General features: G+C 34.2%; 1 protein-coding gene across 1 annotated transcript; it reads left to right on the top strand.

Annotated features, from left to right (window-relative positions):
* Nucleotides 4885-10604, top strand: LOC107613660 (serine/threonine-protein phosphatase 7 long form homolog). Its single transcript, XM_016315760.1, has 5 exons — nucleotides 4885-5086; nucleotides 9408-9721; nucleotides 9913-10091; nucleotides 10200-10287; nucleotides 10368-10604. Exons 1-5 carry the CDS (start codon nucleotides 4885-4887, stop codon nucleotides 10602-10604), a joined length of 1020 nt encoding a protein of 339 aa, XP_016171246.1.

The raw sequence follows: 12583 nt of genomic DNA, 5'->3' as shown, positions 1-12583 counted from the left end.
TGCATAAACTATGATTTCTTACCTTACTGATTGTATAAGCCCCAAAGTGGCATCATGTCTGAGGAAAAAGATTTAAGCACATAATAGAAGTTGGAGAAGTGTTTTCAAACTTATTTGGATTGGAGATAGTTGTTTGGGTGTGGAGATTATTAATCTGTAACATCTGAATGCAATTTACATTGTATGTATGTGAATTATTCACTTATTTGCATTAAGATTTTGTTTATTTTGTGTTTGATTGCTGGTTGATGGTACCATTGAGCAACTTTTGATGATAAATAGTTGGGTTTGAGAGAGATAAAGGAGTATATAAACTGGGAAAAATAAGGGAGATAATAAAACTTAGGTTCTTCAATGTTGGAATTGTTGTTTTGGATTAAGTAGGTATGTAACTCTTTATCTAGAGCTCCCTTTTTTCTCATTGCTATTTGTTTGTTGCCGCTAAGTGTGCAGATTTTGATTTGCTTCATTGTTGGGATTTTTGAACATTTTGTACTGTCTAGTGTCCACTGTGTTAATTTTGAATTGATGAAAGACTTAAAGAGTTGGTAATATCCCCCCTTCAAGATTGGTGAAAGACTTCTGTGATTAAATATTTTTATATAAGCACATAATCTCATAGAAGGTAGCTTTTTTAGTCATTTTTTATGTGTATATAGTTGTTATATTAGTTTAATTTGTTGAATTTTACAGTTGCATATGCCTATTTAGATAAGATGAATAATTAATATGAATCAATGAATGTTGTAGTTGTTGTTATAGAATTTTAATACACATTATTTGGATATAATTAGGAAATTTATAAACATAGATGATGAGATTGTTTCTGAGACTCTTGTTCAAGCTTCTGGTAGTGTTGATTCTGGTAAAAAATATAATGTTTGGAGGTTTTTTAAGAAGATTGGAAAAGACAGAGATGGTATTAAAAAGGCTGAATGTAATTTTTGTCATCATGAATACAAAATTGGAAAAAATCTGAAAACTAAGAATGGTTACGGGACTTCTTATCTGAGTTGTCATATAGTTTCTTGTAAATTCATACCCCTCAGTATTAGATTTGATGATGATATAGAGGGTCTTCCAACCAAAATTGATCAGAATGTTCATCGAAAAAACTCGCTTAAGCTATAGCAAAACATGATCTTGCGTTTAGCTTTGTTGAGTATGAGGGTATTAGAGATTAGATTAATTACATTAGTCCAACGATTATAATGTCTTCTAGAAACACTTTAGTTTCAGATCTTAAAATGATTTATTCAACAGAGAAAGAGAAATTGAAGCAGAAGATGTCTAGGATACCTAATAGAATTTGTTTGACATCTGATGTGTGGACAACATCTACCACTGAAGGATATATTTGTTTGACAGCTCATTTTGTTGATGAGAATTGGTGACTAGTGAGTAAGATTTTGAATTTTTGTCGAATGATTCCTCCCCATACTGGAACTGATCTGGAAGCAGTCTTATTTAACTCTTTGAAGCAATGAGGGTATTGATAAGAAAGTATTCTCTTACTTTAGATAATGCTCCTGCAAACGACAACATGCAAAACATCTTAAAAACTCATTTATGTAACCAGAATAGTTTGCTTTGTGATGGAGAATATTTTCATGTACGTTGCTCCGCTCACATTTTAAATTTGATTGTGCAAGAAGGGTTAAATGTGGCTGCTGGAGTTTTATTTAAAATCAGAGAGAGTGTGAAATATGTGAAAGCTTCTGATGGGAGAATGGTGAAATTTAAAGATTGTGTGCAGCAAGCAGAAATTGAAGGTGTTGGTCTAAAATCAGATGTTCCAACTCGATAGAATTCTACATATATGATGTTGGAAAGTGTAATTAAATTTGAAAAAGTGTTTGACATCCTTAGTGTTGTAGATGGAGCTTATAAAGATTGTCCAACAAATGAAGAATGGAGCTTAGCAAAAAAAAATGTGTGAATTTTTAGAGCCATTTTATGAAACTACAAACCTCATTTCGGGTTCATCATATCCAACATCAAATTTGTATTTTATGCAAGTTTGGAAAATTGAATGTCTTTTGGAAGATAATCAAACTTGTGATGATGTTGTTATTATGAACATGGCTTTTAGAATGAAGATGAAGTTTGATAAATATTGAAAGGATTATAGCACTGTCTTGGCTTTTGGGACAATTCTTGATCCTCGATTAAAGTTAAAGTTCTTGAGGTTTTGTTACAAAAAACTAGATCCTTCAACTTTTGAATTGAAGGCAAATGAAGTATTGGAGAAATTTAAAAGGTTGTATGGAGAGTATATAAATATTTTTGGTGGTTCAACAATTTCTCAAAGTAGTAATCAATCTCCTAAGTCACCTGAAGAAGGAAGGCTTACAAAGAAGAGCAAAATGGTGATGAAGGTATTTAATTTTAATATAGTATTATTTTTTTCCTATTACATTTATTCGTTACTTAAATAATCTTTATACTACATCTTTTAGGAGTTCAGAGAATTTGACTGTGAAACCCAAACTTCCAAGGATAAAGATGAATTAGAGATTTATCTAAAGGAATGTTTGATTTACACAAATGAAGATGATTTGAAGTATGATATGCTAAATTTTTGGAAGATTAATGAGGATAGGTTTCCCATTTTGTCAATTATGGCCAGAGATGTTTTAAGTATTCTCATCACTACGGTAGTATCTGAGTCTGCATTCAGTATTGGTGGACGTGTTTTAACAAAATACAGAAGTTCCACTCTTTATGAGTATGTCCAAATGCTTATTTGCACAAAGAATTGGTTACGTAGATTTGTTCTAAATCATGATGGTAAACATTTATGCTATTTTTTTCAAATAATATTTTAAATTGAGTTTTTAACTATTTTTAAATTGGTTGATTTTAGATGAAATTGGTGAAATTCATGAAGAAGAAGTGTCAACAGAAACAATGCATCCCCCTCAACATTCATGATTTTAGATGATGAATTTGTGTCAACTTTACTTTGATTTTTTAGAGACATTATTGATGGTAGATACTAAAAAGTAAGGAGAAGGGTGATGAGATAGTGAATGTCATGTTTGATTTCTTGATGTATATAGTTAAAAGTTGGCTTTAATATGATGAATGCACATTATTAACATTTATTTTTCAATTTTTTTATTTTCTACGCATAAAAATGACAAAGGGATAGAACAAATTAATGACTTTTAATAAGTTTTATGTGTGTTGAGATAGAGAATGTAAAAAAAAAAAAGAGGATTAGGTGACCCATGGGTTGGCCCTAGGGCTTTTGGCCTTGAGGGCTTTTTAAAAATTTGACCCTATTAGTTATAGGGCTTTTTATTCTTCTGGCCCTATAAAGTAGGGCCAAAGCCCTATAGGGCCAAACATATTGACACCATTAGGCATAGCTCAGCTTGATTCTTTTGACCATCTACATGTTGTAACGGAGTTAATACGATCTTCTTGCCATCTTTGATAAAGGAGTATGTATTTTTGAAACCATCATTTATAGCTCGACGATCATATTACCAAGGACGTCCTAACAGTAAATGACACGCGTCCATCGGGATGACGTCACACCATACTTTATCCTTGTATTTGCTTCCCATAGAAAATTGGACACAACATCGCCTTGTTACTTTAACTTCATTCTCCTTTTTTAACCAATGCAACTTGTAAGGATGAGGATGTAACTCGGTTGGAAGCTTCAGTTTGTCTACCATATAATTTGAAACAATATTTTCACAACTTCCGCTGTCTATGATGACCTTGCAAACCTTCTCTTCAACAGTGCATCTTGTGTGAAAGATGTTGTGGCATCGCCAACTCTCGTCTTCTATTACCCTTGCAGTATTCATGTTTCGACAAACTACTAAAGCTTCTCCACAATCGGGTGGAACTTCTTCAATAGCATAGTCAACCTCACCTTCCTCCTCTTGCTCCTGAATTGGTTCTTCATTAACCTCTTCCTCGACAAGAGTGATAACCCTTCGGTTTGGACAATCACCAGCAATATGTCCAAAACCTTGACATTTGAAGCATTTTCTACCTCATGATCCACGCTCCTTGTTGCCTTTAAAAAATCCTGTCTTCACTTCTTGTTGAACATCAAGGATGACTTCTTTGTCCTTCAGCAACTGAGTGTTATTCCTTTGTATTCTTTGCTTTTCAATTTTTAATGACAGCCTAATGACATCATCCAAGGTCCAATATGGTTGTAGCTAAACGACATCAGAAATTTCTGTGTTCAGTCCTCCAAGATAATGAGCAATTGTTTGTTCTTCAGGCTCTTGAATGTCACACTTCATAAGCAGCTCTTCGAAGTCCATTGTATATTCTTCCACAGATAACGACTTTTGCCTCAAATTATGAAATTTGATGAAGGTGTCTTGCCTGTAATGTTCAGGAAGGAACTTGCGCTTGAGCTTACGACGAAGTTTATCCCATGTCTTGATCTTTCTCCTTCCTTCTCTTTCTCGCTGACGCTTGAGATTCTCCCACCAAACTGACGCATGCTTCTTCAACTTGATTGCTACAAGCTTCACGTGCTTGTCGTCTGTAATGTCTTTTAACTCGAACACTCTTTTCACTGTGCAAAGCCAGTCGATGAAATCATCTGGTTGGAGTCTCCCCTCAAACTCAGGAACATCAATTTTGATTCCCAAGTCTTTAACTTTGTGAGTCATATTGTGTCATGCTCTTCGTGTAGACAAATCTTCAGACGAAGAAGAATAATGAAATGGATTTGCATTATTTTCTTCACTAGAAGAACTGTCATCACTCTGTCTGCCATGATTATTTTGAGCAGCTTCATGTTTTGCAAGTTGCTCTTGTAATTCCTTAACTTGACGGTGTAACTCCTCCATTTCAATCTCTTGAATAGTTCTACGCTTTGGAGCCATCTTTTACTATTATGCAATGAGGTTGATGCTTGGTGTCGATGTTATGATGATGCACAATGATAATGGGAATGCACCAATGATGATGGGAATGAATGATAATCACCAACAAAAAAAGGCACCAAAAGAAGAGAAAAGAAAAATATTACCCGAAATTTTGCAGCAGACAATCCGTACTGACGACGACTTGTACCAACAGCGAGAGAACCGCACTAAAGACCGTACCCATGAACCAAATAAAATTTTACTGGAGCAAGTCGAAGACCGACTTTGCTCTGATACCAAACTGATGCCGAGACGTCGCTTGGGTCACCAATCTTGGCGAGGTTAACAACCCCACTATGGTGAATGTAGCCAAGAACCCACCTTAGTTGGCTAAGCCAAGGATGCACCTCTTACTCTCAAAGAGCCTAGAGAAAAATAAGCACACAGCTTATTTCAATATATAACTCAATCAATTCAACTCATAAACAAAAGGGGTACATACGCATATTTATACTAGTAGGGAAGGGGGAACTTTCATGACTCGGGTGATGTGGGACTAACTCATAACACAATATAATAATATATGCTAAACTAGACTACTTTAATTAACGACACAAATATAAAGAGACATGCTCCTGCATCAAATATGATTGGCTAAAGATTATTTATATAAAATATAACACTACATGGAACACACCTAACTAAACAAATATATCAATGCTTTTGATGAACACAAGAAACAGAAAATACCTGTTCATAAATACTATTATAGAATAAAATCTAATTGAGAAAAATATTTATGAAGAAGATTTGATTTTGTTTTAATTTTGATTCTGTTTGAAGTTTAATTTTAAATCTATTCCAGGGTTAGTATTGAAGGAAGGGAGTCATCGAGAGCTTCTCTTCTTAGATACTTTTACTTTTCATAATTTAGGTTTTGTTTCTGAAGACATGAGCAACTTTAGGAGCTGTGTTGATTCCTATGGACTAATATTCTAATTTTTTCATTTTTGATTAATGCATTGATATCTTCTTAAAAAGAAGTTTTGGTTCTTCATCTAAAAGATTTGAATATATTGGAAAATAATTCTCTTCTGACTTGAATTCTTTTAATTTCTTGTAAAAGTTGATTAGTTGAATTAATCTTGAAAACTTATTCTCACATCTCTTAAGTTTTGAAACTAGATTTGATAGGTAACATCGAATCAACTAAGAAAAATTTTTATGAATTGTGTGGCATATAAATCAGTGAACGTGCTTCAACTTTTTTTCTTAAATAATTGACTAAGGAATTAGCGATTAATTAGGTTAAAAAAAAATTAAATTACCAAAGAATTGAGGTTTGATTATTAATTATTTGCCATAGATATATCTTTGTATGATCAAGGTGGAAAGTGAAAAATATTGGTTCGGAAGTCTCAGCATCTCCAAAACCTTAACTCTTTTAATCATATTTTTAGTACTCACTGTTTATTTTTGTCTACTTTATTATTTATGTTAAAGCTTTTTAAAAACCAAATTTTGATTGGCTATTGCTTATTTAATTCGTTAATCCTCGTGGGAACGATAACCCACTATCGTAATATTATTTGAGGAAAACAATCGTGGAGATCTTGCCAAACATTATTAAAATATGTATATATGTATATTTTATTATTGGTATTGGTTAAATCCATTTTTGTAATTGTTTTATTAGCAAGGAGCCATATGAGGTGAAAATCTCATGTACGATTCTAGAATAGCGATGAATTTCTAAACAACCATCAACTATAACCCCAAAAGAACCAGATTCCGTAAGCAACATAGAGGAGGAATGAAAGAAATATCCTACCGGAATAATCATATTTGCTTTGGAAGATATGCTCTTCAAACGAAATAGAAGTAAGATAAATAACACTTTGTGTGATTGAGGGACATATTGAGTGAAAGAGCCAGAAAAATACTAAGTTATTGCATCTTTTCCAAGATGAGCAGGAGGAGCTGGAATTAAGCCTGTCAAAAGTCATACTAGAGAAATAAGAACTAATGTAGGACTCTGACTTGGATGTATATAACAAGGACGGTTTGGATTTTGAGAAGGATTTGAAGTGTTGTCATCCATTGTAGGAGCTTTGTTATTGAATCTTGGCATATATGGATGAAAAGGAATAACAGAATCTTCAGAAGTTAAGAAGCAGAAATAGTGAGAGGTCGCTTATGAGTTACAGAGAGTGGATTAGAGTTGATCCTAGCGATTGTTGATAGCAATATCGGAAATGACCATGTGTTAAATTGTTATACTTGCTGTTTAGTTTTTTTTGTTCTGTTGTTGCTCCACCTTGTTGTATTGAAATCTTTTACTTCAAAAAAAAGTTTCTGCTATTAGTGAGTATCAATAGAGTTCTATTATGATACTATAACAAGAAAATAGATATAAAATTAAAAAAAATAAAAAATATGTATTAAAGTTGTTATTTTTACATAATATAAAAATTATCCTATTTATAGAAATATTATCAATTAACCTTAAAAATATTCATGTACTAACTATTAACTCTCAACTACTCAAGAAAATAAAAAAATATGTGCTGAAATAAAGTATGATAAGAATGAAAAGAAGTTTTGGTAATATATTCTGGGTTTCTTCGTTATTTAATTGTGCTTGGTATTGATAATTTATTTAATACCTTCTACGGTTTCTCTTTTAGCATAATGGCTCCTATACCAAGGAAATTTAACAAAAAGCCACCATATTTTAGCAAATCGTGTATGGCACTCAAATATAAAAAAAAAAATTCATTTTTTATTTTTACTTAAAATAAATATATTTATAAAATAAATCTCTAGCCTAGGCCTTCTTTTTTTTTTTCTTGAAAAAATAACTACGGTATGTACGGGTGAAACACGACAGAAATTATTTTCTTAATGGATAGAAAAATGGTGATATGCAGCTTAATGGGTGCATGGCGTGAAATCCTGAGATGTGGATCTGCCACAGTCAGGAACCAAAAAACGCAGGTTGCGCTTGTCAGTGTCGGACAGTCAAGTTTCGCAACCTATCGTAGCTCCCTGCATGGAGACAGTCACCTGCTGTGTGTTGACCGCTTAGAACTCAACAAACACAGGTTACGTTTGTCAGCGGGCAGACATTAATTGCAGGATGTGATTGTCAGGAAGCTATGTTGCATGCATGACACGTTTCGAATGGGGATGTTGAGCGTGCACTTATAAAGAAAAACGCAGGAGGAGAGGCAACAAAGAGGGGCAAAAAAAAAAGGTGAGGTGGGTTCCATTGTGCGGGAAAGAGGGGAGGCTGGTGCGCTGAGTAGTTGGAGAAAGTGGAGGAAGTAGAAGAAGAGTAGAAGATTTAAGAATTTAGTTAGTTCATAAAAAAAAAATGGTTCGCAATTTTACATTATCTGAAGAACATATTATTGAGCATTTGGATCATCCTCCATTAGTAAGTTTTTTTTTTTAATTTATGATAAATAAATATATTTATTTTTATTTTATTTTATTTGATTTTATTTGGACTATTTTATTGTTATTTTTATTATTATTATCGGTATTGTTATTACTGATAGTTGCAATATTATTAATAGGTGCATTTTATGGTGTAGAAATAAATTGTTTCTACATGTGTAGAAGGATAGGTGTCAATGCATTAGTAGTTTACGCTGATGGCTCTTGGATGGGGAAGAATTAATTAGAGTACATAATTGTTGATTCATTGGACCCACAAAAAGAAAGAGAATGTGTGACATTGATTGTTTCTGTGCCATAGAAACAACTTATTAGGTTTTTTTATTTTAATAAATTGAATAAATATTTTATTTATTAAAATAAATAATTTAAAAAATATTACCATGTAGACGAGATATATGTATTTATAAATATAAAAATATATTTTACAAAAATAATAAAAAATATTAATAATTTAAATTAGACCAAACTCTTAAAAATAGAACATTTCAATTAATATAGAAGGTGGACGATCTTAACCGTACTACTTCCATCCACTGACGTTTTTTATTAGAATTTACACTAAATCAATTCAAATAATAACAAGGCAGGATTCGAACCCCCAACACTTGTTTAAGCAAATTAGTGAGCTAACTACTAGACCAAGTTCATTAATTAGTTAGTTAAAATTGCTTATTTCTTCTGTTATTTTGAAACTACTCATCTTTTCTATTATTTGAAACTGCTTATCTTATTATTTGAAATATTCTATTTTTAAGAGTTTGATTTAATTTAAATTATTAATATTTTTTATTATTTTCAAAAATTATATTTTTATATTTACAAATACACATATCTCGTTTACTTAATAAGTTGTCTCTATGATATAGATACAATGTCACACACTCTCTTTCTTTTTGTGGGTCTAATGAATCAACAATTGTGTACTCTAATTAATTCTTTCCCATCTAAGAACCATCAGTGTGAACTACTAATACATTGACACCTATCCTTCTACACATATAGAAACAATTTCATTTCTACACCATAGAATGCACCTTATTATTATTATTGTTATTATTATTATTGTTATTACTATTATTATTGATCCGCCAGATACCTTTAATGAGAGAGCTGCGGCGGCACTAGTATTAACTGGGTTTCAACACGTTTCGCGAATAGGCGAAATGAGAGGTCATTCTGCACTCTTAAGTGCCTTGGTGGAACGATGGCAGCCAGAAACCCACACGTTCCACCTTCCAGTGGGCGAGGTGACGGTGACGCTGGAGGACGTGATACATATACTTGGCCTCCAGGTTAATGGAGAACCCGTCACGGGTAGATTGGATAGCAGTTACCAGTTTTTAGTGGATAACTGCATCGCTTGTTTTGGTCGGCAGCCGGGTCCGGACGATCACGTGTTGGGCAAGGTAAATCTTGCATGGGTCCAGCGGTGCAGAGACATTGAACCGTGTGACACGTAGGAGTTTATTGAGCGGTACGTTAGGGCTCACATTTTCTGCGTGCTTGGTACGGTGGTGTTTCCAGATAAGTCTACTACGTCTTTGAACTCGAAGTTTTTGCCTCTACTTCGAGATTTTCATCGGATTTCGGAATACAGTTGGGGGCAGCTAGTCTGGCACATCTGTACAGATCGTTGTGTCGTGCATCACGGTATAACTGTAAAGAAATGGATGGGCCACTCATTCTACTTTTTGTTTGGGTGTGGGAGCGTATGCCGTTCATGGCCCCTATACCGCGAAATGAGCTCCTCGATGTTGGTGTTCCACTTGCGCGACAGTATTGTATTTTACTATTATTATTATTATTAATTATTATTATTATTGTTGTTGTTGTTGTTGTTGTTGTTGTTGTTGTTGTTGTTGCGTTCATCCTACTCGTGCTTAGGTGGAGTCATTGGCGCCGGCATACAAGATATACACGGAGGTCTACAGCGCAGTTTAGGCGAGGACTCGATGACATGGGAGTCAATGATGTAAGTTTTAACTATTTATGTTACCATGCTTATTTAGAATAATAATGTTACTAATAGGTCTCGTGGTAACTGATGTGCAGTTTACATGGCGGCCGTATGTCGGAGTTGATGTTCGACAAGATCTCGGCCCAAATTTGTTTATGTGCTCCACAAAGTCGCCGTTAGTGTCGTTCGAATGTATAGAGTGGCACCCAACAGATCGAGTTCGACGACAGTTTGGGTTGCAGCAGCTTCCACCAGACCCGAAATTTCAGATCGGCAGTGCTCATTGCAAGCTGATGGTTTCAGTGGCTAAGAGAAGGGGGGTTGAATCTTAGGCCCCTTTTTGGCTTGATTACGCTTGCTGAACTTTGAGGAGACTTTTCTGTTTTTATCTCGTCCCGACTTTTCTGTTTTTATCTCGTCCCTAACCACGAGACTTTTTATTTTTGTCTCGTCACTTGGCACGAGATATTTTTGGTTTTAGCTCCTGTGCAGTAGAACCAGAAATGAAGTAGTAGAGAAAGAAGATTACACCCAGATATATCCTGGTTCGGCTGCTAAGTGCAGTGCAGCCTACATCCAGTCTCCATCACAACCATGATGGAATTTCACTATAATCAACTTGATTACAAACTGTAAGGTGCTAACCCAACTTACAAGGGATTCCCACAGAATCATGAAATACAACATAGATGAACAAAGGAACTCTAAGACATCTATGGCTTTTTCTTTTAATTTTGCACTCTCTGCCTTTTTCCACTCTATGACTTTTTCATACAAACCTCACTGTTTGCCTTTTTTTCATGAGACTCAAGACATGACAAAATTAAACAGAAAAATACTAAACAGAATACATTGAAGGAGAAGAGAAAACTGTTAGCTCAGGTAGCTCTGAGAATTCTGTGCCTTGCACTCTCAAACTTTCTCCTTACTTCAAACAGTGGCTGTTCACTCTTTTTATAGAAGAGAGAAGCCTCCACACTTGAAGCCAAAAGCCCAAGCCAACTCCTTCTTCTCCAAGAAACAGAACCGGTTCGGCCACATAGAGAGAGAAGAGATAACCATGCAAAACCCAACATGCAATTACCTCTAGTCCTTCCTTGGTCACCACTCTTCATCAATCCGAGCGCTCCATCCTTGGCTTGCTCTCCAAGATGGATTTTTGGCCCTTGATGCTTCATGATGATGGCTTTATCTGCTCCAATCTCTGCCTCTTCCATCACTTTGCCACTCTAGCTACTTCCTGTGGTGGTTGAGCAGAATCAAAGACAAGCCATACCTCCAAGAATCTCTTCCTTGCTGGCCGAATCTCCTTCTCCATTTTTGGTATGAAGAAGCCAAGATCTCATCACCATATCTTATCATTCATGGTTGAAGATCTTAGCCACAACATACTTTTCTTTTTCTTTTTCGTGCCATCATTTTGATGGTCTTGTAGCGTGCTTCTTTTTCTCTTCGGTGGCTATGCTTAGCTTCCATGGTTTCTCTGTGTTATGACCGAAGGTTAGAAGCAAAAGAGAGAAGAAAGGAAGGTATGAACATTAACTAAAGGATTTAGACAAAATAAATTAAATGTCCACTTTCTTTTTGTTTCTTGGTAGCGTGCCTTTCATTAAAGGCCATCAATCAAATCAATGAAACTTTCTCTCTCATATTTCCCATGCATTTATTAGCTTTACTCAATAAAATTTTGAATTCCACTTCATGATGAGTAAAGAAGTTCCGTTGGAAGCAATGGAACTTTGCTTTCTATGCTTAGTGGATTCGGATCATGCATTGGGTCTTGTAGCATCAATATTAATTTGGGCTTGTAGCAATAATAGCTTCAATTTGGCCCAAATAATATCACAACAATTCAGCCATACTTCTTTGAACATTTTTTTGAATCAAAGCTGAATTAGAAATAAAATCACACTTGGGCTTGTTGCAATTATATTTTATTTTCGGCCCAATTATAAAACCTGCAACACAAAATTATTAATTAACATATGTTAGATGAAAATCAAATTAATAATTTTGTAATTAATTATTTTAATAATGTTTAGTCATCACAAATATTAATTTAGAGTTTTCCAAACTCATCAATCTCCCCCTTGATGACAAACATTATTAAAATTGAAATGGAAAGAAATTTGAAGATTTGAGTATAAAGTACTCCCTTTGAAGATTTGAATTTCTCCCCCTTTCAAATTGTCACATGACTCCCTAATAAACCACTATTTTATGGTTTATTTTATACTCAATTGAGTGGTTTTTATCAACTCTTTACCCACTTATTCATACTATTTGCATGTTTTACATTTTCCTTCCTGGT

This window comes from Arachis ipaensis, chromosome B01 (genome assembly GCF_000816755.2).
Source record: "Arachis ipaensis cultivar K30076 chromosome B01, Araip1.1, whole genome shotgun sequence".
NCBI classification, from domain to species: domain Eukaryota; kingdom Viridiplantae; phylum Streptophyta; class Magnoliopsida; order Fabales; family Fabaceae; genus Arachis; species Arachis ipaensis.
This window is presented reverse-complemented; position numbering and strand designations above follow the sequence as displayed.